Genomic DNA, 26353 nt, shown 5'->3' with positions numbered 1-26353 from the left:
CGATTAGTGTTTGAGCCAGAATTTAACCCGCACTTTTTTTTTTCACCATCAAAACTTCATCACCACGTTTGTCCCTCCTGTGTTGCTCCTCCTGATTTTTTTTCTGAAATACTTAATTTAATAAAGTATAAATGTTGTTGTACAGATTTGAAACCCCTCAAGACAAATTGGTCATTTCTAAACGGGGTTTACTGATTAAAAATGAACTTGATTTTGGAGCAGTGATCAAACTTTGAGTCTCACCTGTCACTGATTTTCTTTTATCATTGGCAGCGTTCTCAAACATGATAACCACTCTCCTTTAATGGAAAATAACGTGTAAATTATACATATCGGAGAAGAATCAGATACAATATTCTACATGTGAATGTATTTTATTAAAAAGTCATTTATGAATCCATTTATTCCACTAGATATTAATAAATCCGTTTCTAATTTCCTTAATTAGGTATAATTATTTTATATTGTACAGTTTGAACAGTTGTGAAATCTAGCGAGAGAGTTGCTGAGTTCTGCACCCTTAGTGTTTCTGAAGCTGTGCCAATTACCGGCCACTGCTTATGTTGCTGACACAAAAAAACATCTGCCCCATTTGTGTAAATTTGAGCGGTAAAAAGTGAGATATATGACACGAGTAGCAGCAGGAGATTAAACCTCAGCCACATCAAAGTGTTTTCTCAAAACCATCTACTCCATTTACACCTCGTGTCCATACTACTCCATTCTTTTAGAAGACTTTAACAAACACAGCTGACAGAGTTTAATCTTGAAAACTTCAGGATTGCATTAAAGTCTGGACACGTGGAGAGAGACTTTTGAACAAACTTGAAAGTTAAATAAATATAATAGAAATATTCATTAATGGTATTCCTATTTTAACAGGAAAATAGGACTCAAAGTAAAAGGAGCTCTTTTTGAAACCATTATAACCACGATAGGTCTTTGTTTTGATAGTTTCCGGCAAAGAAAACTAGCTCTTCATCCAGTTTCTACAGTGATGTCACCGCCGTTTTTCTGAAGAGTTCATGTATTTTAAATGCTGAGCTCGGAGCGACCACACTAAAACGTGGGAGCACTCGGTGAAAACACGCTGGCCGATTTCCATAGCTCGCCCTCTCAGTGGAATCACTTTCTAAAAGGCGCCGGCGCGATGTGGTTAAAGGTGCAGTGTTGAAATACATGACTGTCGACGAAGCCTCACTTTAATTCTGTTGACCACATGTCCTCTGCTGTCTGACTCAACATTATTTTCTTTTGTCGCCCCCCCCCCCCCCCCCTCCCCATCCTAACCGTTGGTAATGTGGAGCATTTTGATTTCCCCCACCCCCCCTGTCTCGTGGATCTCCGTCCCCCCGCTCCTGCCCCGCTCCAGGGATGGGAGCAGCCTCTCAGAACAGTTTCCCATCAGTTTTGTGCATGCAGGCCCCCCGACACCTCCAGTGCAGCGGGTCACTGTACTGCCTGCAGCTTCCCCCAAAATTCATCTTCACTACGGGGGGGGGGCGGCGAGCTGCAGGCAGTACAGTGAGTCGCTGCACTGTCGGCCATCTTGTTTTTTCCTTTCTTTTCCTGTCTCCCCCTCCCCCCCACTGTTGTTCTGTCCTCTTTTTTCCATCTCTTAATTTCTGGTGTGGCTAAAATATTTTCAGAGTAATTCACGAATCATTAAGGCTGCAACTAACAACAGTTTTCCTTTATTAAATGTGATGATTATTCATTAATCATTTGGGCTGAGAAAAAAAAGGTCCATTTCCCAAAGTCCAGGGTGATGATTTTTAAAGTTCTTGTTTTGTCTCAAATCCCCCAAAATGTGCTTTATTTTATTACTTAATAGAGAAAAGCAGGACATCTGCATTTTTTCTGGGATGTTTTGCTAAAGAAATGAATTACAACAAAAGCTCCATTAATCAATCAGTAATCCTGGTTTCCGTGACCATTGTTCCATTTTAGAATCAATGAACTAGATTTTTACCTTTAGTTATCCATGATAAGTCTCATTGAGATTAAACAAGAGAGTCCTGGCCCAAGATAGGCAGCAGCACGGTTACAGACAACTTAAAACAGTCACAATCAAAACCAAATCACAGTCAGAACAAAATCAGCCGAAGCATTTACAGACACAGTGGCTTCAAAGAGAGTCGCTTTGAGTCCGTTTTAAAGAAACCAGCTGTTTGAGTTTCCAAGACACAGGAGCAGCGTCACTAAGCGCCCTCTTCCCCGGTTCAGTACGGACTTTTGAGACAGTAAGAAGGAACCTCCTCGGAGCGAAGCCGATAAGATCACAGACATGATATAAACATAGGAAGTTAGACCCTGCAACAAATATAAACACTTTGTCCGTTTACATTGGGCTGACTGTATTTCAAAAATCAAGTGATCTTATCTGTCACATAACAACATTTAAATGACTTATACTGGTAAAGATTTAAAAGGGCAATGGGTTTCAAGAAGTATGATTATACGGTGAATACTCCAATAAAATAAACGTATATTACCTGTTTTCTTTTACGACGGCTTACTATTAAGAAATGGCCAAACCAAAATATTTTTTACCCATGTAAAGATTTAAAACACTCACAGTGTTCAAAAGTTTTTCCTCAAAGAAACTGCATTTAATGTGTCATAAGAAACATGTTGTGTCCTTGTGTTGTGTGTTGGCTCAGGTTTAGCAACATCTTTACTTTTTCATTCAGTCCTATCGATCCTCTGATGGTAAAATCCGGTGATTTAATTCAGCGTGAACACTAACTCTCTCATACTGTTGGTGCTGCGTTCAAGTGCTGCTGGAAATACTGTAAATACCAGTGAACTCTGAGGTGGAAACTGTGACTCACAAGTTGTTTTTATGGGTGGACAACTGGAGCGTGCCTAATTAACACTAATCTATGTTGGAGCTTAATAATTAACATCTCTGCTGAGCTTCGCTGTGTTTCTTCTGCAACCAAACACATCTTGCAATTAGCAGCAGGAAGTCTTTCTTATTAAATCAACGCACACATTTATATTATATGTTTGTATAATTATATTTTATTTAGATCCAAAGCCACAACCCAAAGGAAGAGTTATTTCAAGGGGAAACAGAGGTGTTTTGAATTGAATTTAATCTAAATTCTACTCATTTTGGGGTTGAATATATTTCCCACACTACTGATATTTTGATTGCCTTGATCGTAGATAAGGAAGCATATTGTCATATAAACACATTTCCCTAACCACTCAAGCAGATCCATCCTTGGAAAGTCTTAAAATGAAATAGTTTACAAAACAAAGACTTTATTAAAAATCTTAAAAGTTAAAAATGAAATTTAAAATATCAGAATCATTTAGAAAATGGTTTTTCTGCACAACCCCTCCACAAAAAAAACTGGATCCTGAGTTTCCTCCAGGAATCACATGACTTTCAGGCGTAGAATAAATAAAAGTCTGCTTTATTTTGCGTCACACTTATCTCACTCTCCATGTAGAAGCTGCATTTTCTCAATTATATTCAATGCTTGTCCGCTGAATTACATGCATAGTCCTTTTAAATAGCGCTCTGCTTAACCCTGCTTTTTTCACTGACCCCTCACTGACCACTCCCTAACCCCCCCTCATCTCTCTTTCTCTTTCTGCCCCTCCCTTTGCTTTGAGCTGACCCCCCCCACACCCCCACTTTCCCTCCCCTCACGTTAAAACCAGCCTGTTGTCACAAAACAGATGGAAACAATCTGGCACTCCCCTGCTTGCATCTCTACGCTGCTAATTGAAACCCCTAATTACATTTTTAAAGCACAGCGATATCCCCCACCCAGATCTGAGTTTCTGTAGGAGAAACAGTGGTTTAAAAACTCTGGCTTTAAGTGTGTTTGGAGGTCAAAGTCCTCCCACAGACACTTACTCTCCTGTCTCCCACGTGTGTGATGCTGTTTTCCTGTCACTATGCAAATTAGGTGTGCATGGCTCTGACCTGGATGTTGCTTTTCAAGTGTTCCTCGGATCTATTATCAAGCATAAAATGCCTACAAATCTGGAGGTTCAATAAAGCGCCGTCCATGCCGAGAACAATAATTACAAATATCGTTTTTTTAAATGTAGATGGAGGAGTCCACAACTGAGCAATGGGATCAATCATGAGGATAGAAACACTGACAGAAAACCAAAATCCGTCCAAATTCCAATGTGTCTTTGTTCCATACAGGTGGCCGTTTAACATATTTTCTATCAACAATATAAGAATGTCTCTCTCCTCTCCGACAAGGTGCTGATGAACACACTGATTTCATATTTTTATTATTTATTTATAAGATTTTTTACATCTTATATTCATGGATAGAAGCCAGCAGCAGTTACAGGTCATCGTTACCTAGTTTTTTAAAATTCAGAAGATCATTAAAAGAAGAAGTGTTAAGATGGGTATAATCAGAATACAAAAAAAGAGTAAACAACTCAAATTCAAATAATAACAAAATAAAGAAAATAAAAAAACGGAAGTTATTTTTTTAGTTTTTGAATGATTTAATGTTTGAATCAAGTCAATTCTCCAATAGTTAATCCATTTAAGCAACTGGAAGGCTCTTCATCTGAAATATCTGTGCAGGAAGTGTGACTCTCAGCACCTGGAAACATTTAGAACTTGATGGTATAATTTACAGCTTCGGTCATAAAGTTGATATTAGAAACCTAAATCAACATTTAGAGAAATAAAAATCACTGCGCAACACTCGCGCTTCTATTGGCTAGTGCTCCAACACATTGTACGTGATAGGCTAAGGGGGCGGGACATCTCTAAGCGGTTGACCAACCACAACAGAGCCGGCCAGCTAACCAGTCAGCGCAGACTAGGCAGTATGAGAAAAATATAGAGCTTTTTGAACATTAAAGCATGGAAACATGTCCCAGTAGAGACACTAACTACTAATATGACTCTACCACGACTGCTCAATAATCAGTGAACATACATCCACACGGCATATTTATATTCATAGTTGTTGTTCTTGGTGTGGACGTCCCTTTACTTCCTCTTTCTCCATCCTTTACTCTCTCTGTCTCCATTCTGCTCCGTCTCTATTGTTGCCCTCACTGTTTTATAACTCTGTTCTCTATGCTACACACTCAGTTCATATGTAGTGTTGAAAGTGCCTCACCTCCCTCTCCATCAAACCCCATCCACCTCAGCTCTTCAGGAAATAGTCTTCCTAGCCTCTTCCATCATTCTGTCCCTCCCATGTTGTTATCGTTACACCCACCTCCCATCCATCCATAAAAACACCCCCCCTCTCCCTGTGGCACAAAACTGATTGAGGATGACTGGTTCTTTCCTGGCTGCTCCGATCCAGCACTGGCCACCCGGCAGCAGGAGTTGGAGGAGGAGCTGACTCAAGCTCGGGGGCTCGGCCAACACAGGGTCAAGAAGCTCTCGGCCCCTGCCCAACGGAGCCTGCAGGTGGGTGGAGGGGTTAAATGCTTATATGGATGTTATTTATGTAAAATTGTGTAAAAAAAAAACTGTGGTTGTCCATGTTTTCTGCTAGAGATTCAAGAAACAGTGAAGTAGAAATTAAGAATCATCTTTGGGCATGAATGTAACTGGTCAATTCTTTTACTCTCTCTGTCTGGCATAACACGAGGGACTTGGAGCAAAAGAATAACAAAACTAAACATTGAGAATCATCGTTCAGTTATTATGCTCCATGTTTCTGGAACAAACTCCCAGAAACCTGCAGGTCAACTATTTTAGATCCAGGCTCAAAATGTCTTATTTTTGTTGCTCCTTCTAAATGGGTGTAATAGGGGTGTAGTAACAGTGTAATTACAATGTAATAGGGGTGTAGTAACAGTGTAATTACAATGTAATAGGGGTGTAGTAACAGTGTAATAAGGTGTAATAGGGGTGTAGTAACAGTGTTATAAGGTGTAATAGGGGTGTAGTAACAGTGTAATAAGGTGTAATAGGGGTGTAGTAACAGTGTTATAAGGTGTAATAGGGCTGTAATAATGTGCAATATGGGTGTGATAACAGTGTTATATTGGAGTAATGTAGAAAATAGCACCTAATCAATTTCCCAAAATGTTTGTATGTGATTTCCCATTTAAGGGTAGATGTTGTTGTATAATAACAGATGTATGCAAGTGTGCATCTACATACAGGATGTTTGTGTCTCTGCATACTATATCGCTGCATTACCATGGGTTTTCCACACAGAACTCATTTAGTACAACAGGTGTGCACTTGAATATCTGCACTTAATTATTTTCATTCAACTTCTGTAGTTATTACTAAAACCAGTAATCAAATGCTAAGGAAATGATGTCATATTTATTATAAAGAGTAGATTATATTTATATAGTCTCAAAGTGTCCTGGGGTTAAATAAAATGAGAGAGGAACACAGATCCATGAGAAAGTACACATACAACATAACACTGCTTGCCTTTGATTAAATATCTCCCTCTTGCAGGAGGACTTTGAGTTTGACGGGCAGACCCCCTATCAGGACCCTCGGAGCCCCTCTGAGAGCACCACCCCGATGGAGGGGGAGAATATGGGAGGTTGGTGGCCCGAGTACAGTTCTCCTGACACAGGTGTGAGACCCGCTGGACAGTTTACACCGGCATGCACACATCCGCACGAGACTCTGGATAAAATGTCTTTGGGTTATTTTGTCGTTTTCACCATAACTCTCCAAACTTACTTCATAGGGAATGGGAATAGAGTGGTGCAGGAATGAGTCCTTAAACCAGAAATGAGTCAGGATTGTAGTCGCCTGGTCTGAAGGTCAATGCTTTTCTGAGTGTGTTTTTGGTTGTTAGCCTAATATAAGAGATTTTAACCTTATATCCTACCTCATAAAACAAGTCAGTTAATACCCCACTGGTGAATCTTAAAAAGACAGTTGCTAACAAGTGTCAAAATGAGACGACTAAACGTCATCACGCCCAACATTAGCCACCTTTAGCTTAGCGGTGGTGGCGTGAAGTCATGTGACCGTGCTGTAGTTCCTTTAAAGCCCAACATTAGCCACCTTTAGCTTAACGGTGGTGGCGTGAAGTCATGTGACCGTGCTGTAGTTCCTTTAAAGCCCAACATTAGCCACCTTTAGCTTAGCGGTGGTGGCGTGAAGTCATGTGACCGTGCTGTAGTTCCTTTATAGCCCAACATTAGCCTCCTTTAGCTTAGCGGTGGTGGCGTGAAGTCATGTGACCGTGCTGTAGTTCCTTTATAACCCAACATTAAGCAGTGTTTTTTAAATTTAAAACAGGTGTAGACGCTAACTCCTACACCAGAGTGGCGCCATCATCAGAAACTGTGATCGCTCCGTTATTCTCAATACTTTTATTCTAAAACATGTCATTAATTAACTTTAATTTAGTAAAATAATGCTCCTCTGCCTCTGAAGAGTTTCTCTCTGTACATACTTTTATATTCCGGGTGTACTGCAAGGAATTCTGTAAAAAACAGATGAAGCTAATGGCGCTATTTCCCATTCCCTATTGAGCAATTGTGGTGGTTTTGTTTGTTGTTCATCTAACCTGCCAATATTGTGACTATATGAACTGGGTGATCTATATCTATATTGGGGTTTTACATATTTTTGGAATAAGTCTTATTTCTCCTAACAAGCTAAATTAAAACTCATTTAAAATTATTTATCAAACTAACTCTGGGAATATTGGTGTCATCCCCGAAAGTCACTCATCGTTTTACATTTCCATCAGTTTTTTCTTTTGGACACGTGCATGCTGGTGGAGCTGGCTAGTGTTTTTTTGAATTGGTCCACTGAATGCATTGAAGTGTTGTGATGTCAGATGTCGGTGAGCAGGTTCACCCATCGTGGTAAGTTTTGTTTTATCATTGTTTTGCATGTTTGGCTCTTTTTCTCCTTCATTCCCTCTCATCCTGCTGGTTGTCTTTTAATCCACTGCCGATCATACAATCAAAAAATAAATCAGCCTGTAAAAAGAAAAAGCAAATTAAAATGAAAATTATAATTTGGGAAGTTGTGTTTCTAAATGGAAATCTGTGTGATGTATTTTCTGGTTGTTTGCGGCTAAACTTTGAACCCTTGAATTGCATTTCTCACCTTGTCTTTTAATCAATGCCTGCCACAGAATACCTCTTCTAATGACCCAATGTTTAATAGAGATGTAGTTTCTTCACACTTTGCATCCTGTGATTTCCCACTGATTCAATCTTTCCTGTAGTTTTTTCCCACTTTTTCCCCAAATTGTACCAATTCAGCAAAGTCCCGACATTTGGGAACATGGGAACAATAATTTGATTGATTAGAATTAAGAACAAAGAGGACATGTTGTTTTTAAATTTGATTTAATAAAACATCACTAACTAATTGTATCCAATCAATACATTTTTTATGAAGGATTTCTGAAGGTTAGTCACAAAACGTCTAAACATTAACCAAGATACTTAAGGAAGGAAATAAGATGTGTCACAGCCCTGGCATAATTTCTCAGTGAGTAAACACAGTGTTTCTTCGACGAATCAGCAGATAACACTGTTTTTTGCTGATAATATTAGTGCAATTGAATAACACATGGGTCCTGATTGTATCCTGATGGTTGTAAGGTAAAGCCATAAATGCCCTTTATCTGATTTATCTTCCTTTATGTCTCATCCCTAACACGTTTTCTCTTTGCTGATGCCTGCAGATGGACTGCGCTCTGTTGTGGAGGAGCTGGAGCTGGAGAGGAACCAGCTGCAGGAGCAGATCCTGAGTCTGGAGGAGCGCTGTCAACATCTGGAGGACCGGCTGCAGCTGCAGGCTCGCATCGAGACACTACAGGTAACCTCGGCATCCAGAACGTTAAATATTCTCTCTCGCTGTGAAATCTAACTCTTAGTCCTGACTCGCCTCGTGAAGAAACGATGAGTGAATTGCATGGACCAGGATTTTGTAACAAACCCTTCTAACACAGGTGACGTTTGATGTAGATGAAGATGAGCAGCCATGTTGGGTCCATCAGGTGTGTGTGGCCTTGTGTGTGTGTGCGCTAGAGAGCACTCTGGCGGTGACGGCTAACGGTGTGGTGTGGTGTGTTGTTTAATCCTGGACACGCTCTGACTTTCAAAATAAAACTACGTTGAAGATTCACCGGGTGTCCTCAATCACACTTCACATCACACTGCTCACTCTGAATATAGAGTTTATTATTTCCACATACATGAAAATATGATTATATCAATTAGGGCTGCTCAATCAATATATATATATCACAAGTAAGAGGAACATTTGGTGAAGGCAAAGTACGTGAAAATATCTGAATGAAGTATTGTGAAGCTGCAGAGAAGTCCGGACCAACAAACGATACACGACAGACTTAAGAAATCAGTCGATATAATCACAAGGAGTTATTCTTTACAAAGTGTGCAGCCCTAATATCAACACCAGTGAGCATCTATCACACGTCTCCTGTCGTCCTCCAGCTCCGTGTGCAGTGAGAGTCTTTTCTCCGTTGCGTTTTATTAAATCTTTGCATATTCATGTGTGTTTTTCTGCCACCTCAGAACGAGTCGGAGAGACTGCAGAGCCAGCTGTCCAGCGTCCGGAGTCAGCAGAGCCGAGACGCTGAGAAACATCAGCTGCTGGTGAGCAGCCTCAACGAGCAGCTCAAAGGGTAAGATACTTACTCTCTGCACAAAATCACTTTTACTTCATGCAACCACATTTCAATTACGGCCTGATACACAGTTTAATGGATTGATTTCCTTTATCTAATGATGAACACAAATAGTATTGGTATCAAAATGTACTTCAAGTACCAAAGAAAATTGAATAATTGTACCTACTGGCCTATCTCAAAATCTTTTGTATCGTGGAATAAAAACGGAAAATAATAAGATAAACAAAGGAAGTTTAAGTAAAATAATTTCCCTATTTAGGGATGAATAAAGTATTCATCCATCCGTCTGAAAATGTTCAGAATTCTGAATTAAAAAATATGTTAAATGTAAATATTGGTGAGTTTCAAAATCGCTTTTAACAGTTTTGTGTTGAAGTTACTCTTGAAGTGTTATCAGAGTCATTTTTAACGGCTGTGATTGTGTTTTTCAGACTGAGTAACACACAGGAGTGTCTGGAAAGCTCCCTCATCGAGAAGGAGAACACGTTGGCCAAAACGTCTGAGAAACTGGAGCTCATCAACGGCCTCCAAGAATCTCTGAGTGAAAAAGAAACTCAGTACAAAGACGTTTCTGAAAAACTCCTCCAGACTGAGCTCACTGTAAGTTCTGACCCCTTATTTGTGTGTGTTTGTATTTGTCACGTTTCAATATTTTGCTTAAATTGTATTTCTTGTGTTTCGTCCCGTAGCTAGAGAATGTTTCTCAGAAGTGCAGTGTCTCAGAGAAGCAGTGCTCGGAGCTGAAGTCAGAAGTTGTTGACGTTACGCAGAAGCTGAGCCTGCTGAAGGAGAAGGTGAGATTATATGCATTTGAATATGAATTTGTTTTGTTAGTTTTTTTATCACTTTTTTCTCAATTTTCCCCTCTTGTTTTGGCCGTTTTATACACTGTATTTGTTGTTGTGATCTTGTTTTGTATCTCTTATGGTCATTTCGTATTTGTTTTTGTTGATTTATGTATTGCTTTTAGTCTGTTTGGTCATTTTGTATATCTTTCTGGCCTTTTTTTTGTTCTTTTTTGGGGACTTTTGTATCTCTTCATATTAACCAACCATGCTAGTGAGCAGGGTGGGAATTTCATGGCGGCCATTACGGCCATGGCCTTCATTGCCCCTCGGTCTGGCCGTGATGCCCCGAAAATAATTGTACGTCCTACGGTCACCATGGCCATTGTGCCCTGTTACTGTTAAAATCTCGAAGTTGCTTTAAAAGTGTCAGAGCGGTGGTCTGGGCTCTGAACTGCATTAGTGCTTGTAGCTTGGATTGGTTGCGCGCACCTCGCATGTCATCATCGCATCATTCAATCATCATTGCAGCGTCTCGCTATAAGAATAGAAGGAGGCCTCGTGTCTCTTTTTGTCCGTGAGTTTATTCAGTTCTGAGGCAGGTTACTGTCGTCCGTAACCACGGCAAAACAACAAAGAAGTATGTTAATTATCACTCGCACACACATTAGCTCTCCCATAGCATTCCCCCGTCTCTCTCTCTCTCTGGGAACCTCCCTTCTCCTCACCCAGTGGCGTTTTTATATGTACAAAACTGGTGGGGCACGAACAACTTAGATCTATAAAGGCTCTTTATACCTTAATACATGGAGTAAAGAGCGCTATCACAAAGCAAAACTTGACAATAACAACAACCGTGATGAAAACATCAGACTGTAGGAAAACACAGACCCTCGTCACCGTGGTTACAATAGCAATCGATCCATCGATACATAAACTATACTTTCGCTCACCAAAGCTCCAGTAGATGGTCAACTTCTTTCATGTTCTGTTTGTAGTATTTACCGCTGGTGATGTAGTCTAAGCCCTCTCGTCTCCTCTGCATAACTACACTTTTCGCACACACACTTACAGCCAATCAGCTCTGACTTATGAGATGATGTTTCAGTGGGGCTGCGAGCGCTTTGCTCCTCTTGTGATTTATTTTTTGCCGCACACATTGAATGAAAAACTACTCTATTCAATGCGCAGTGTAGTGAAAAAGTAATTTGTTTTCGATGTCATTCATGTGTTTTTATTATCAGAAAGTGAAGTTGTGTATTTGTAAGTTCCAAATCCTATTTTTCCCTAAATGGCCTTTGTGCCCTGGCATGTGGCCTTTGTGCCCTAAAAAAATGTGTGACACAAAAGGCCAAATGGCTTTGCCCCTAAAATGACGAAATTCCAAGCCTGCTAGTGAGCGTCCTATATTTTTGAATTTCATTGCATTAAATTGCCTACATTAATTGCAGTTATTTTTTTAGTTCTTATTTAGTTCTTGGCACTACCATAAAGACTATGTGATATGAACTGATCAAATATGACATTGGACTTGTGATGAATATTAATTTCTTTCCTTTTATCCCCTCATTCAGGCCCAAAAGCAGGAAGTCACCATCGAAACTCTACAAACTGAGCTCGATCAGACCAACGAGGAGCTAGACAAATTAAATTCGGTCCACTTAGAAGAACGAGCCCAACTCATTCATGACCTTCAGAGCTGCGAGCGGGAAATCGACAGACTTAAAGATGTGCTGTTGGAAAAGGACGAGGAGATATCAACGCTCTCCGGTAACATGGCAGAGTATGCAGAGCAGGTCACGGTGCTGAAGCAGGACATCAAACTCAAAGAGGAGAACCTGGTGCGGGTGGAAAACGCTCTGAGTAAAGTAGAGCGGGAGGCCATGATTCTCAGAGAGTCGCAGACTTCAGACCAGAAAGCTCTGGATGGGAAGATCACAGAGTTAGGGGAGAAACTCAAAGACACAGAGATGGAGTTGCTCAACACTAAGAAGGAAAGCGAGTGTAAGGTGTCTGAGGTGGAACATCTGATAAAGCAGACTGAAGACGACAAGCAAACCATTCAGGACCTTCGAGGGGAGATGCAGAAACAGATCATGAGCCAGCGCAATCATCTAACTGAATGTGAAACACATATCGCTTCCCTTAAGGAGCAGCTGACTTTATCCACACAAAAGCAGCAGGAATCAGAAGCACTCCTCCTGCAGCTCAAGGAGAAAAACACCAGCAGTGAGCAGATTCAGCAGCAGCTTAATGAAAAAGAGCAAAATTATGAGAAAGAATTGAAATCATCCAAGGAGGAACAGAACAAACTCCTGGCTCAAGTGGAAAAATACAATCATGAAATGCAGACTTTGTCCAAACAGTTAGAGGAGCAGGTACAGAGTGAGGAGCACATCAAGAAGGAGATACTGGAGAAACTGGAAACCATAGCATCCCTGGAAAACAAACTGAAGACCACAGATAAACAGGCGGAGGAGGAGAGGCAGAAATTCAACACTGAACTGCAAAACAGGGACTCAGAAAAAGAGAAGCTGAGCAAGGAACTCGAAAGCAAATCTGAAAATATCTCCAAACTCAAAGGTCTATTAAAAAGCATGAAGACGGAGAAAAAGCTGTTGCAAGATAAACTCAAAGGGCTAACAGACGAGCTGGAGCTACAGAAGCAGAATGTAAATGAACTTAATGGAAAGATCACATCTGCCCTTGAACTCAACAGCAGTCTTCAGAATCAGGTAGATTTCCTAACGAAGGAGAAAGAGAGACTTGAAAAGGAAGTAACGGAAAGCTTAAAAAGTATTTCCGAAGCCTCACTTGAAAAAGATTCCTTGCAAGCCAAAATATCCACATTGGAAACACAGCATTCACAAAGCAACGCAATAATTGAAGAGCTACAAAGAGCTAAAGAGGATTTGACTCATCGCACAAATGAGTTAAATAAAGTTCTTGAGCAAAGCACGCACTCAACCTCAGAGGTCCTCCTGGCGAAGACTATTGAATGTAGTAATCTCAGCCAGTTACTCAGGGAGAGGGACGAAAAGGTGACACACCTGCAGGAAGAAGTACAAAGCTTATCTTCTAAGGTAGAGCAGCTTCAGCATGACTTGGCAGAAAAAGAACAGGTTGTTTTAGATCATCGCATGCAGATAGAAACCCAACAAAATCAGCAAACACAACTTCAGGAAACTGTTTCTCTGCTGCGAGAACAGGAGAGAGGTCTGAAGTCTGGGTTAATGGAGAAGGATACGATATTAAAAGAGAAACAGGAAGGGTACGACAGTTTGCAGAGTGAAGTCACGCAGCAGAAAGATATTGTTTCTAAGCTACAAGCTGAAGCTGAATCACTGAATGTGGAACACTTAAAGCTTTGCCAGCAGATTGAAGAGAGGAGGAAAAGTTGAAAAAAGTGACGCAGCAGTCTCAAAAACAAAAAGACAAAATCAATGATGCTAACAAATCTGTTAAATCGCTGAGGGAACAAATCTGTGTCCTGGAAGAAAAAGCCAGAAAGCTTGTAGCTGAAGCTGAGAGCAGGCAGATAGAGATAGCTAGCTTAAACAGCAACATCCAGGCGATTACTGACGAAAATCTACAACTCCGTGCTGCGTGTGAAACCACAGAGAAGCAGCTTTCTCAGCAAACACAGCTTCGATCTGAACTTGATGGGCGCCTTAAAGCGACTGTGGAACAGAACTCCAGTTTTAGCGTACAGATTAGCAGCCTAACAGCAAACAATCAGAGACTACAAGAGGAGTTAGAGCAGAACATCAAATCTGTCTCTGAACTAACCACTGAGAGGAAGTCACTCAAAGAACAAAACTCTGGGCTTCAAATTCAAATCTCAGAGAAGCAGAAGACAATTAATGAGGATTTGGAGGAAAAGGAGAGGCTCACTATTGCAGGAGATGAATTAAAAAAGATCCTCCGGGAAAGCGAAGAGTCGACCTCTGCAGGTCTGCTGGAGAAAACGAGTGAATGTGCCAATCTGTCGCAGACTTTAAAGCAGAGAGAAGGACAACTTCAAAGTCTAGAAGAGCAACTCGATCCATTAAGGAAGCAAGTCATTCAGCAGAGTTCACAGTTGGACGCTCAGCAGGACCAACTGCTGCAACTTCAGGATATGATATCAATGCTTCAGGAACAAGGAACTGTCCTCAAGTCAGGGCTGATGGAGAAAGACAAGATGTTGCAGCAGAAAGCAGAGGAGAGTAGTGTTTATCAGAGTGAGGTCTTGCAACAGAAAGCCTTAATATCACAGATGCAGGGTGAGTTAGAGTCACTCAGGCAAGAGTGCTTGGAGGCAAAACAGCAGATAGAGCAACAAGAAAAGACTTTACACAACCAGAAAGACGAGCTGGACAAACGGAACGAGTCGGTCATCTCGCTCAGCGGTCAGCTCGGTGCCATGAATCAGACCGCTGCAGAAGAAGAGGTTGAAATTACAAACCTAAAGAGTGCTGTAGAGAAACTCAGTGCAGAAAACTTTCAGAAAGAGGAGCAGAGGAAAGCAGAGATCATAGACTATAACGATAACATTCAAGCACTGAATGAGCAGAATACAAGATTGAAATCTGAGCTTCAGAGAACGGTGGCAGAGTTGTCCAAAGCACAGGACGAGGTGACACACTTCAAAACAGCAGTCTGTGATGTAGACAACAAATTTAAAACTGTAGACTCGGAAAAAGAGAGGCTTAATTTGGCCATGCAAGAAAAAGATGATTCGATCCAAAAACTCAACAGTAAGATTACAGAGCAGGAGGAGCAGCTGAAACGGAAAGTAGACAACAATGTCAGTTTAGAAGCAAAAGTTTCAGAGCTTGAAGAAACTGTGTTTAGACTCAGAGGCGAAGTTGATGGTCTTTCTTCAGAGTCTTCTCTCCTGAAAACTACTTTGGGGAAAAAAGAACAATCAAGTCTTGAATATCAAAGTAGTTCTTCAGCTGCTGTTGAAAACCTCAACTCAAATTTACAAGCCAAACAGTTGGAGTGTGAGAGCTTGAAAGAAAAGACTTCCCACCTTGAGGAATCGATCACAAAGCTCAACAGCACCCTCCAAGTTCAGATGTCTGAATCAGAAAATCTGAGAAAGGCCTTGGGAGAAAAAGAGGCCGCTCTTCAGGAAATCCAGAGAAGATCCGACGAGGCTTTGCTCTTCAAATCTCAGTTCATGGAAAGCACAGAGTTGGTGTCACAGCAACAGAATCAAATCCAGCGCCTGTCTACCGAGTCTGCAAACCTCAGAGAATCAGCAGAAGAAACACAAAGTGCCTTCAACAACCTACAAGAGAAGTATGCAGCTAACTTAGAGGAGCTGCAGGATGTGAGACAGCAAGTGTCTCAAAGTACCGATGAGGTGTCCAACCTTCGGAGGTTATTGGACGACACCAGTAACAAATATCAGACTGCAAATACGATGGTAGAAGCTCTGAGAAATGATTTATCTGAGACACATCACAAACTCCAGAAAACAGAAGACCTGAACTCCATTCTGTCAAAGGAAAAGGCGGAGGCTTTTGCTTCTCATCAAGCAAGCGTTTCACTGCTGACCGTCGAAATAGAAAGACTCAAATCACAACATCTTCAAGTCGTAGCACAAATGAATGCACTGACAGAGAACGTTGAGCAGAGGGAAATGGCTCTCCATGCAATTAACAGTCAGTACACATCGCAGGCCAAACAAGCATCCCAGCTGGTGTCAGAAATGCAGAAACTAGAACAGCAGAATAAGAGACTAAATGAGGAGATTAGTTTGTCAAAGGACGAGCACCAAAAGGAGGTTAGGAAACATCTAGCAGAGAAGGAGGAGCTGGAGAGGAGACATCATCAAATGTTGGCCTCGCAGGTTCAAATGGAGCAGCAGTCCAGCGGCACAATGGAGAAAATGACGTCCGAGAAGGAGAGCCTTCAAGCAAAGGTTAGTGCCAAAGAGGAGGAAGTTTCTCGATTAAAAGAAAACATTCACAAGGTAGAGCAAATTCTTCAGGATTCTGAGCAAGAGTGGCTCTTAGTTCTGGATAGAGAGAAACAGGATAGGGACATACTTGCAGAACAATTGCAAAGTGTTGAAAATGAAATGAAGTCTAAAGATGGTAAAGTTAACGCTCTGAAAGGAGACCTGGACAGTTTGCAGGCGAAACTAGCAGAGGCTTCATCTGCGATTAGGCAAGGGTCGGATCAACTCAGCGCGAAAGAGCTGGAGGCAGCCGCATCCAGGATCCAACTGGAGAAGGTTTTAGCTTCGGTCAAGGAAAAGGATAATGTCAACAATATTTTACAGCAGGCTCTAAAAGCAGCAGAACATGAGTTACAAAAACTTGTAGTGATCAATGGTACTCACACAGAGTTAGCTAAAGGGTCAGCAGATTTAAGAACAGAAAAAGCCTCTTTACAGGACATGATTACACAATTACAAGAAAGTCACCAATCTGAGGTAGCTGCTCTTAAACAGGAGTTGGATAAAACCGTTGCACATTTACAAAAAACCCAGAACACACTCGATAAAGGAGAGAGGAGTAATGATGAAAAGGGTCAACAGATTTCACTTTTGCAAGAGATGGTAGAGCATCTACAGACACGGCTCAATGCTGAATCAGAGAAAGTGAAAGAAGCCTCTGTCAAACATTTGTCTCAACAAAGTGAATCACAAGCTAAAGATGAGCAGATCAGCTGTATGAGCATTCAGATAAGTCAGCAGAAGGAGCTACTTGCTGGACTCAGTCAGCAGTTGAGGGATAAAGATGCATCCATCACCCAACTCATAGAATCTTCCTCAAATGAGAGTATGAAACTCTGTGAGGAAAAATCATCTCTCACGGCACAATTGGAAAGCCTGGAGCAGGAACACAACACCTCCATGAAAAGGCTAGAAGAAATTTCCCAGCAGTTAAAGGAACAGATGTCAAGCTCTCACAGTGAAATACAGACCATGAGCTCAGAGAAGATCGAGCTGACTAAGAGAAACGACGATCTAAAGAGCGAACTAGCCAAGGTATCTAAGGAGAAAGATGCAATGAAGAAGAAGCTCCAAGCTGCTCTGCTTGTACGAAAGGACCTTTTGAAGAAGATTGAGCAATATGAAAGCCAGAAAGAAGAGAGTGCAAACAATAAAACTGAGGTTTCACTTTTACAGGATAAATTACAGGAAGTAAATAATCAAGTTCAGGAATATTCTAAAATGTATGAAGAAAATCTGTCTGTTCTTGAAAAGAGACTTCTTGAGAAAGAAGGGGAGATTCTTGAACACAAAGTGGAAAGTGATAGACTTGTGGAACAATTGCAGTCAGGAAAACAAGTCTTGCAAGACACAGTCAACGAGAAAGAAGTTTGTTTATCAGAAACCTTGCAAACACTGAATGAGAAAGGCTCTCTTCTGGAGCAGCTGCAGTCCACTGCTGCTGAGAGAGAGGAGGCATACGAGGAAGAGAAGAAGAGCTGGGTGCAAAAAGTAGATGAACTTCAAAGTGAAATAAAGACATATCAAGATGAGTTAAAGGACAGATCGTCCTCCACATCTACTGCTGTGGATTTAGAGAATGAGCTTGCACAGATAAAGCTCGAAAAGGCAAAGCTACAGAAAAAGGCACAGGCTGCCTTGCTGGCACGAAAAGAGACCCTGAAGAAAGCTCAGGAGAGTGAAAGTAAGTTAACTCAAGAGCTAGCCGAACTGAAAGACGACTACAAGACTCTCCTGGAGCAACGATGTCAGCACACCAATGAGTTAAACGTTGTCCAGTTAGACCTTAACGAGAAGGTCAGGGAACTGGAGGAGCCTCCGTAATAACTCTTTGTCTGATCTAGATGAGCTTAAAACCTTAAGACAGCTTGTCGAGGAGAGGGATCAAACTCTACAAGATCTGAAGATGACTCTGGCTGAGAAAGAGAGCCAGTGCCATTCTCTATTGAACCTGCTAGAAAATGTTAAATCCAAATGTGAGAGTATGTCTCTTGAGATGGCAAGAAAAGAAGAGGCCCTAGTGGAAATTGACCAAGATGCAGGTGCTTTGAAATCACAGCTTCTCAAGGTAGAAATTGACTTGGAGAAAGCTCAGGCAGAAGTAAAAGAGAAAACAGAAGACGTAGAGAAATATCAGGTTTCAATTAGAGTTGCTGAGCTGCAGACCCAACAGGAGAAGCAAGCTTTACTGAATGAGAGCAAATCTTTGGAGACCCGTCTAAGCATTGCTGAGTCTGCACTGGAGGAATGCGTGCAGAAAAATGAAGAAAAAAATCAACTTTTGATCGAGGAGAACACGACTCTTTTGGAGAAAAGTAATCAATTGAAAGTGGAACTCGAGACAACGGTTGATTTAGTTTCACAGAAGTCCTTGGAAGTTTCAAATGTCCAAAAGACATTAGCAGAAACCCAGCAGCAGCTCAGTGAAGCGAAAGTACATTTCACTGAGGAGTTTGAACAAGCACAACTTCATTGCAGTGAGAAACAAACACATTTGGATTTGTTGAAGCAAGAAAAAGAAAATGCTTACAGATTAATTGATGAGCTCCGAGAGGAGGTCACCACGCTGAATGAGCAACTAAAGGAGAAAGTAAATGAGCAGCTCCATCAGAACCAGCCTGAAATTAATGACAAAGAAGTTGTCTGCTTGACTTGCAAAAGTGCTCTAAAGGACAGAAATGATGCCTTGCTTGCTTCTCAGGCTCAAGTTTCAGAAAAGGAAGAACTCATCGCTGCACTTGAACTACAATTACAGCAACAAGTTAAAGTAAATGAAACTACCATTGAAAAGATGAGAACAGAGGCTGATGAGTTTCAGAAATCTCGAGACAATGGCGCCAAAATGAATAATCAAGACAACCAAAGCAAAGTTGCTCTCCTAACCAGGAAACTTCAAGCAGCTTTGCTCTCCAGGAAAGAACTTTTGAAGGAAACGGCCAAGCTAAAGGAGGAAGTAGAAAAGCTGTCGGCTAAAGAAGCCGACTACTTTACCCTGGAGGCATCAGTACTGAAGTTAAAACAACAAAATAGGGACCTGGAAAGCTCTGTATCATCCCTGAACAAGGAGAAAGACGAGCTCAGGACTGAATCTAATGGCATCTTAAATGATAATCGCAGTTTATCCGCAGCCTGTGAAAGCTTGAAGCTAACCATAGAGAACATCACACAGCAGAAACAGGCTTTCTCCTGCCAGCTGGAATCTCTTAAAGACTCTCAAACAGAAGAGCTTTCCAAGTGGAAGTCAAAGCACGCCGAGCTGAAACAGGAGTACGAATCTCTCTTACAAGCTTATGAGAATGTGAGCAGTGAAATGGACAAGATGAGACAGCTTTTGGAAGGGGCTAAAAGAGACAAGGCAGGAAGCCCTCAGGAAAATCCACCATCATGAAGCTGAGATGCAGATTCTGGAAAAGCGAGCTAGAGAGATGGAGGAAGAAAATGGAATAATTAAAGAGAAGATGCTCATATTTTCCAAACAGAAACGGCAGAAGATTGAGGAGCTAGAGGATGAGAATCAGAACATGAGAAAAGAGCTGACTGAGATTGAAGAAAACCATAATATTGCGACCCGCGAGATGACTGAAAAAGATCAACAATTGGAAGCAGAGATTTGCAGACTTAAAGAAAAGCTTAATGAATTGGAGGTTGAAAATAACCAATTGTCAGAAAAGCTTGAAGAAACCAGCTGTTCATTGGAAGAGAAGAACTCACGATCAAATGAATACTCAAACAACATGCAGCTAAAACTTGATGAAGCTCTGAGTTTGAATAACTCACTGACAGCTCAGATTGAGTCCCAGAAAACTGAACTCGGTGCTCAGTTGGAAATCAACAATCTGTTACTGAAAGAGAAGCAAAACCTTTCTGAAAGAATTGAGACGATACAGAATGATCAGGAGGCACAACTGGGGAAGAAAGATGATGACATTAAAGCTCTCAAAGACATTATTAACAGACACAGTCGAGAAACCATCAACCTGAATGAGAAGGTGAGGATCTTAGAGGATGATAAGTCACTTCTGCAGGAGGAGCTGGAAAATGTTCAAGAGATTTCAGACAAAGTGAAAAATGAAAACGAGTATTTGGAAACTGTTATCCTCAAAAACACAGAGAGGATTGACGATCTGACCGAGTTGCTCTCTGTGTTGCAAACCCAAAACAAGCAGCTGTCCTCTCAGCTGGCAGCCAGCAAAGACATGAGCAGTCAAGTTCGCCAAGAAAAAGAAGAGGAGCAGCTGAAGTTAGTCCGAGAGTTTGAGGAGAAGCTGAAGACTGTACAGCGAGGCAGTGAAGGCTCCAAAAATGTGAAGAAAGAACTGCAAGAGCTTCTCAGAGAAAAGCATCAGGAGATCAATCAGCTGCAGCATAACTGCATCAAATACCAGGAACTGATTTTAGATCTAGAGAGTGCTCTGAAGACGTCTCGGTCAGCCTGTGAACAGTCTGAGAAAGAACTGAAGAAAAGCTCGGAGAAGATGGCGGTATTAGAGGAGAGAAGCAAGCAAGTTGAAGCTGAGCTCTTCACACACAAGAATCTCCTCCAGGAGGCCACGGAAAAGATAGTGAGTGTCGAGTCTGAAAGAGATCAACTGGCTCTGGACATGTCAATAGAAAGTAAAAAGTACGAGGATCAGCTCACTGAAAAAACACAACAGAATATAGACGAAATGCAATACAATGCCTACTTGGAGAATGAAGTTATGTTACAGCAACAGATTGATGACCTTAAGGAGTTAAAGGAGAGAGAAAGCCAGAAGGTGAATGAACTGAGGCAGCAGCTCGACTCTCAGACTCTGCAAATAAACACATTCAAAAGATCAGCGGACACTAACGAGGCAAAGCTCTCGGCTCTATCTGCCACTCCTCAGGGTGCAGAGGCGTCCAAACAATGGAACGATTTGTACCAAAATACGTTACACGAGAAGGACAACCAGCTCCTGGAACAGGGTTTCGTGATCAAAAGATTCCTGGATGACATGAGAGTTAAAGATAAAGAGGTGAACGAGGTCCGAGTGACCAAGTCCAGACTGGAGAGGACTCTCAATGAGTACTCTATGGCCGCCGCCGCACAGCAGAGACAGCTGTTCGTCATGAGCGCGAGCAACGCTGAACTCACTGAGACTGCAGAGCTCATGGCTGTGCAGGTAAAGGAACTGAGCGCACATGCTGATAGATTAGAGAAAGATAAAAACGTACTGAACCGACAACTGGCTGACAAAGAAGATATCCTTTCTCAAATGCAGCTAAATCTCCAACAATTAGAGAAGTTGAACGCAGACTCAGATGCTCAGCTGCTCCTTTTACAGTCTGAAAATGACAAAATCCAAGCTGACTTCGAGAAGCAGGAGGGAATTTCACTGCAACTGAAAACACTCCTGCAGAGCAAAGACGCTGAGATCTCTTCCTTACTGTCCTGCAAAGACGGGCAGATGTCAGGATATCTAGAACAACTCCAGACTAATTATCGAACCCAGGTCGCTCTGTATGAGGACAGGTTAACCTCTTCACGCTACCAGAGAGAAAAGGCTGACCAAGTGTTGAGAGTTCTTGAATCAAAGGTGAAAAGTCTGCAAATCCAAGTTACAAAGTCTAGCCAGGAGAAAGAGCAGATGGCTGCTAAAATAGACTCCTTTAAGAACTCCATGGTGTCTTTACAGAGTGAACGGGAGCGACTGATGTCAGAATACAGAATACTTGAAGCAAAGAGTCAGTTAGGTTTCATGGGTAGAGAGGGCTCTGCTGACGGGGAAGGTGGCACCACCAAAGGCCTTAAACATGAAATAAGGAAGCTGTTGCACCAAATGGATGATCTCAACTCTGAGAACGCTATGCTTAGGGCACAACTGGTGCGCTACAGAGAGGATTTGAACCAGGTTTTGTTCCTGAAGGACAACCAGCTGAAAGTCCTGCTGAAGAAGCAACAGGATGTGATCAAAGACCTCGAAAGCCAGAAGGCTGCAGCTGAAAAACAGCAAAGAGCGTCTCAGTTGGAACTTCAGAAGGAGGAAGAGGCAAGCAATACTTTGAAAGCAGAGATCTTGAAGTTAAGAGCTCAGGTTTCAGGTCTTGACGCTGATGTAGTTACTCTAAAAAAGGAAAAGGTCTCGACAAATGAAGGCAAAGTGATTAATGACTTGCAGGAAGCAGTGGCAGCCAAAGCAGCTGAATGCCATGACCTCCAGCAGAAAATTCTCTCTCAGAAACTCCTCACTGATGAACTCAAAGAGAAAATGCAGCTGTTGGAAAAAGAAACAGACAAGAGCCTGGGTGAAGCTGAGGACAAATTCAACAGTGAGCTGGACGCCTTCGAGCGCGAGGTGGAGCTGATGAGAAACCAGCGGGAGACGGCCGATGAACGAGTGGCAGAGCTCGCCAAAGATCTCTTGGAAATGGAGCAGCAGCTATCAGAGGCTAAAACACAAAACAAAGACACCAAGGCTCAGAATGAGTCCATGTGCAAAGCCATGGCTGCTCTGCAGGACGACCGAGACCAGCTCATCGAGGACTTCAAGATCCTGAGGAACCGATACGATGAAGAACTGAGAGAGACTCAGGCTGCCTTGAACAAAATGGAGCGGAGTCTGCAGGACGCCACCTCCGACCTGGCCATGTTCGCCAAAGAGAGGGACATCCTAGTTCAGAAGTTAAAAGCTTTGGAGAACAAAGACGCGCACACCGAACTGAGCAAGTTGTTGGATGATCTGTCCAAGGAGTTGTCCGAGAAGGCGAGGGATCTCAAGCAGGTGGTGCAGGAGAACAACACCTTCAGCAGGCAGCTGTCGGCGTTCTCCAAGTCCATGGCCAGCCTGCAGAACGATCGCGAGCGGCTGATGGATGAGTTGGCCGGCGCCAGAAGAGAGGTGGAGTCGCGGCAAGGGTCAAGCCCAGAGAGCGTCAGTGTGGATCGATCCAAAAGAAGTGTCCTGCAGAATGAGAGGGGCGGGCCGGTAAGTCCTCAGCTGTGATCTGAGTTTGGCTGCTGCCTGCTTCCTCTCTGCCGTGTTTCATTTTGTGGAAAGCATGCAGGGTCATTTTGATTTTACACATCATTGCTTTGTTTTGCATGGTCATTTTTGTTGGTATGCAAACTCTCTGGTGTCGTGTAAATCTGTTTGAGGACATTTGTCTTTAAAGGTTTACGACTTTTGTGACTGACACGTTTTATTCTATTGCAGCAGGCAATGCAGAAGATGGAGGAACTGCAGCAAACTGGAAAAATGCAAACGTATGGACAGTCGCCTGAAAAAGAAATCCTCAGCTACCAGGAGGGAACAGAACATCTGAGGTATGAGCAGACCGAAGATAAATTGAGAGAAATTACAGATTAATGTTTCAAGTGTGCCTCAGCTGGGACATGTTTAGCTTTTTATTTTTAAAGTTGTCTTTCCTGTGTGAAGAAATATAAGAGAGCCAACTCAGTGGACCTTTTTAAAGGGACAGCTATAAACTGTATTTACTGTTTATTTATATATTCCCACGTCATTGTTATTGTTTGTAGTCGTTTTATTTATTTATATTTATTTCCATTTGAATGTTTTGTTGTATCGTCTACTTTTTTTACATTTTTATTTATTTATGTTTCTTTTATTTAGTTAAATTTTCAATACAGAATTATAATTGTTTTTTTTCTGTAGATCTGAAACCGAGAGGAAGGACACTCTGCCAGTCAAGGTTAGTTCATATTTAAACCTTTTGCCTTTGTCTGAAAGCTTTATTTGTTTGTGTCTTTGCATTTCTGTTCTTGTTGTCTGCACGTTTAATCTTCCTTAAGAAATACTATTAAGCATTAAACGATTTTACATTTAAGCATTCGTAAATTACAATGATATCTAAAATTGAAAAATCTATTAGCTAATTATAATAGCTCTATTTCTATTATTGGAGAGCTTTCAAACCCACATGCTTTTGTTCAGCCTTTTATCTTATATTTTCCTTCCCCTCCACAGGAGACCATGGTCCTGGCCGGTGGGAGTGGATGGGAGGATGTTGTGCGTCAGCTGCAGGCGGAGAGGGTCCGGCTGCACGGAGACCTGCAGCGCTGCATGTACGAGATCCAGCAGAGAGACGTGTACCTGCAGCAGCTCAACCTCAAGGTAGCAAACACTCTGAAACTAAACATGAATGAACGTGCTGCTGAAACCTCTGGAGTTTATTCATATGGCAACTTTCAACCCGAGGCGCGCTTAATGTCAATGTTGTTTCCGTTTTCTTTTTATTAGCATCCCCATTAGCATTAGCAATGGCCTTTCTTCCTGTGGTCCACTCACAGTCAAACACACATTTTACACACTATGTCCAGTTAAAACTCAACAAACATAAACAAAACAACTCATCTCATGTAATCAAGGATGGAAGTGAAAGAAAACTGATCAACCATCATTAGGCTCAACAGGAAGTTAGGGGGAAACTGCAGAGGAAGAGACCCTGTGCTGTCTGCAGCAACAACAGTATGTTTTAATCAGCATTAGGAATAAATGACATTGTTAAATATTGAAATACCTTTCTTCCCCCTGCCGTTCTGAATAAGTGGCTAAGTCTGTCGCTAGAAAAATGTAATCTGGGAAAAAAAAGCTGTCTATCGCCACTCTAAATGTATAAAATCCCCCCTCCTCAGTTGCAGCAGGCGATGGAGGAGAAAGGTGCGGTCTCGGCTCAGTTGAGAGCCGTTTCCCAAACCCTGAGGGACACCCAGACCCGCTGCCACTGGCTGGAGAACCAGGTCCAGAGCCAGACTCAGGTAAATAATAACTAAATAATCCTAAACTTTAAAATCCATCTTTTCATTTAATCTGTCAGAGCTGCTTTTGTTTTGATCGCTTTTTTGTAAATTCACTTTTTCTTTGTTTAATTTGTGGAAACAACTTCATTTTGTTTTGACTATAATTTAACTAATAACCTGCCCATCGAAAAGGTCTGCTCTTAAAGGCGTCTGTAGTGGCTAATAGAAGAAGACACACCTCTATATACCTGTAATAACGCCCGTCTCCTCACCTCCAGGGGGCAGCCTTTGCTGAGGATGCACCTGGAGCCCCCCAGGAGAGGAGCAACAACTCCATGATGGCTGACACTGCTGAAAACTCTCAGCTCCAAGAGAGGTGACGTTTTACTCCTCAAGATGTCCTCTCACAGATGTGTCTCTGTGATTGGTTGAAGAAAATATTAGAGGCAAAGTCAGAGGACACTAAAACCCCCCCCCCTTTTATTGTTTTTATTCTTTATTTATTTTTGGTTTGTGTATGTAATATTACCATTTGTGATAACTATTGATGTTTTAATATTTTAATTGAATGATTTATTGTGTCTTAATTTCACAGCATGAGTAATCTGTCTTTCCCTTTTGGACTGTTTTACTGTATTTGTTCTCTTGCCTATTTTTCAAACCTGCTGCTGAAGTGCTCATATGTTTTAACCTCTGACTGTTAAAGCCTTGGAGCTGCATCCTGGGTATGAACAGTGCTTCGCAAATAAAGATGTATTATTATTTGACCGTGTTGTTCTGTGTGCAGGCTGCTGGAGCTGGAGCAGAGTCTGAGGGACGAGCGAGCGAGGAGAGAGACGGCGGAGGAGGCTCTGCGAGTCGCTGAGGACACAGCCAAGGGGTCACTCACCTTTCATTGTTTCTGTTTAATACACACACACACACACACACACACACACGTGCAGTATACATGGATATTCAACCATGCATAGTGCAGAGGGTTTTAAAAAGCTTTTGTCTTGCAGTGTTAGCTCCAGTCTGTCCAGAGACAGTCCGAGGGATTTCAACATCGAGATGGAAACTGAGGAGGAGTGGGAAGCTCTGAGTCTGAACCCAAACCAGCCTCTCATAACAAGAAAGGTGACCGGAAATATACATGTTTATTTATTTACCCTTACTACAAATGCCTTGAGAGACAAGTGAGAAGAGGTCTGATTTAACAGTGAGAAAGAAGACATTCAGAGTCCAAAGAACACAACATGACAGGTTCAATACTTGTGAAGCCCTCCTTTATGACTCA

General features: G+C 41.8%; 1 protein-coding gene across 1 annotated transcript in view; it reads left to right on the top strand.

Moving 5' to 3' along the window:
* Positions 1–26353, top strand: part of LOC134863871 (golgin subfamily B member 1-like) — a 40974-nt gene that overhangs the window by 12393 nt on the left and 2228 nt on the right. The window contains 17 exon segments of the mRNA XM_063882619.1: positions 5316–5422; positions 6437–6560; positions 8646–8779; positions 9502–9611; positions 10049–10217; positions 10307–10411; positions 11977–13788; positions 13791–18175; positions 18219–19707; positions 19709–23302; positions 23531–23640; positions 23990–24026; positions 24302–24448; positions 24970–25092; positions 25353–25450; positions 25862–25954; positions 26079–26193. Of these exon segments, the coding sequence (XP_063738689.1) occupies positions 5316–5422; positions 6437–6560; positions 8646–8779; positions 9502–9611; positions 10049–10217; positions 10307–10411; positions 11977–13788; positions 13791–18175; positions 18219–19707; positions 19709–23302; positions 23531–23640; positions 23990–24026; positions 24302–24448; positions 24970–25092; positions 25353–25450; positions 25862–25954; positions 26079–26193 (12752 nt within the window).

This window comes from Eleginops maclovinus, chromosome 4 (genome assembly GCF_036324505.1).
Source record: "Eleginops maclovinus isolate JMC-PN-2008 ecotype Puerto Natales chromosome 4, JC_Emac_rtc_rv5, whole genome shotgun sequence".
NCBI classification, from domain to species: Eukaryota; Metazoa; Chordata; class Actinopteri; order Perciformes; family Eleginopidae; genus Eleginops; species Eleginops maclovinus.
The sequence above is the reverse complement of the archived record's forward strand: the minus strand, read 5'-3'. Positions and strand labels throughout refer to the sequence as shown.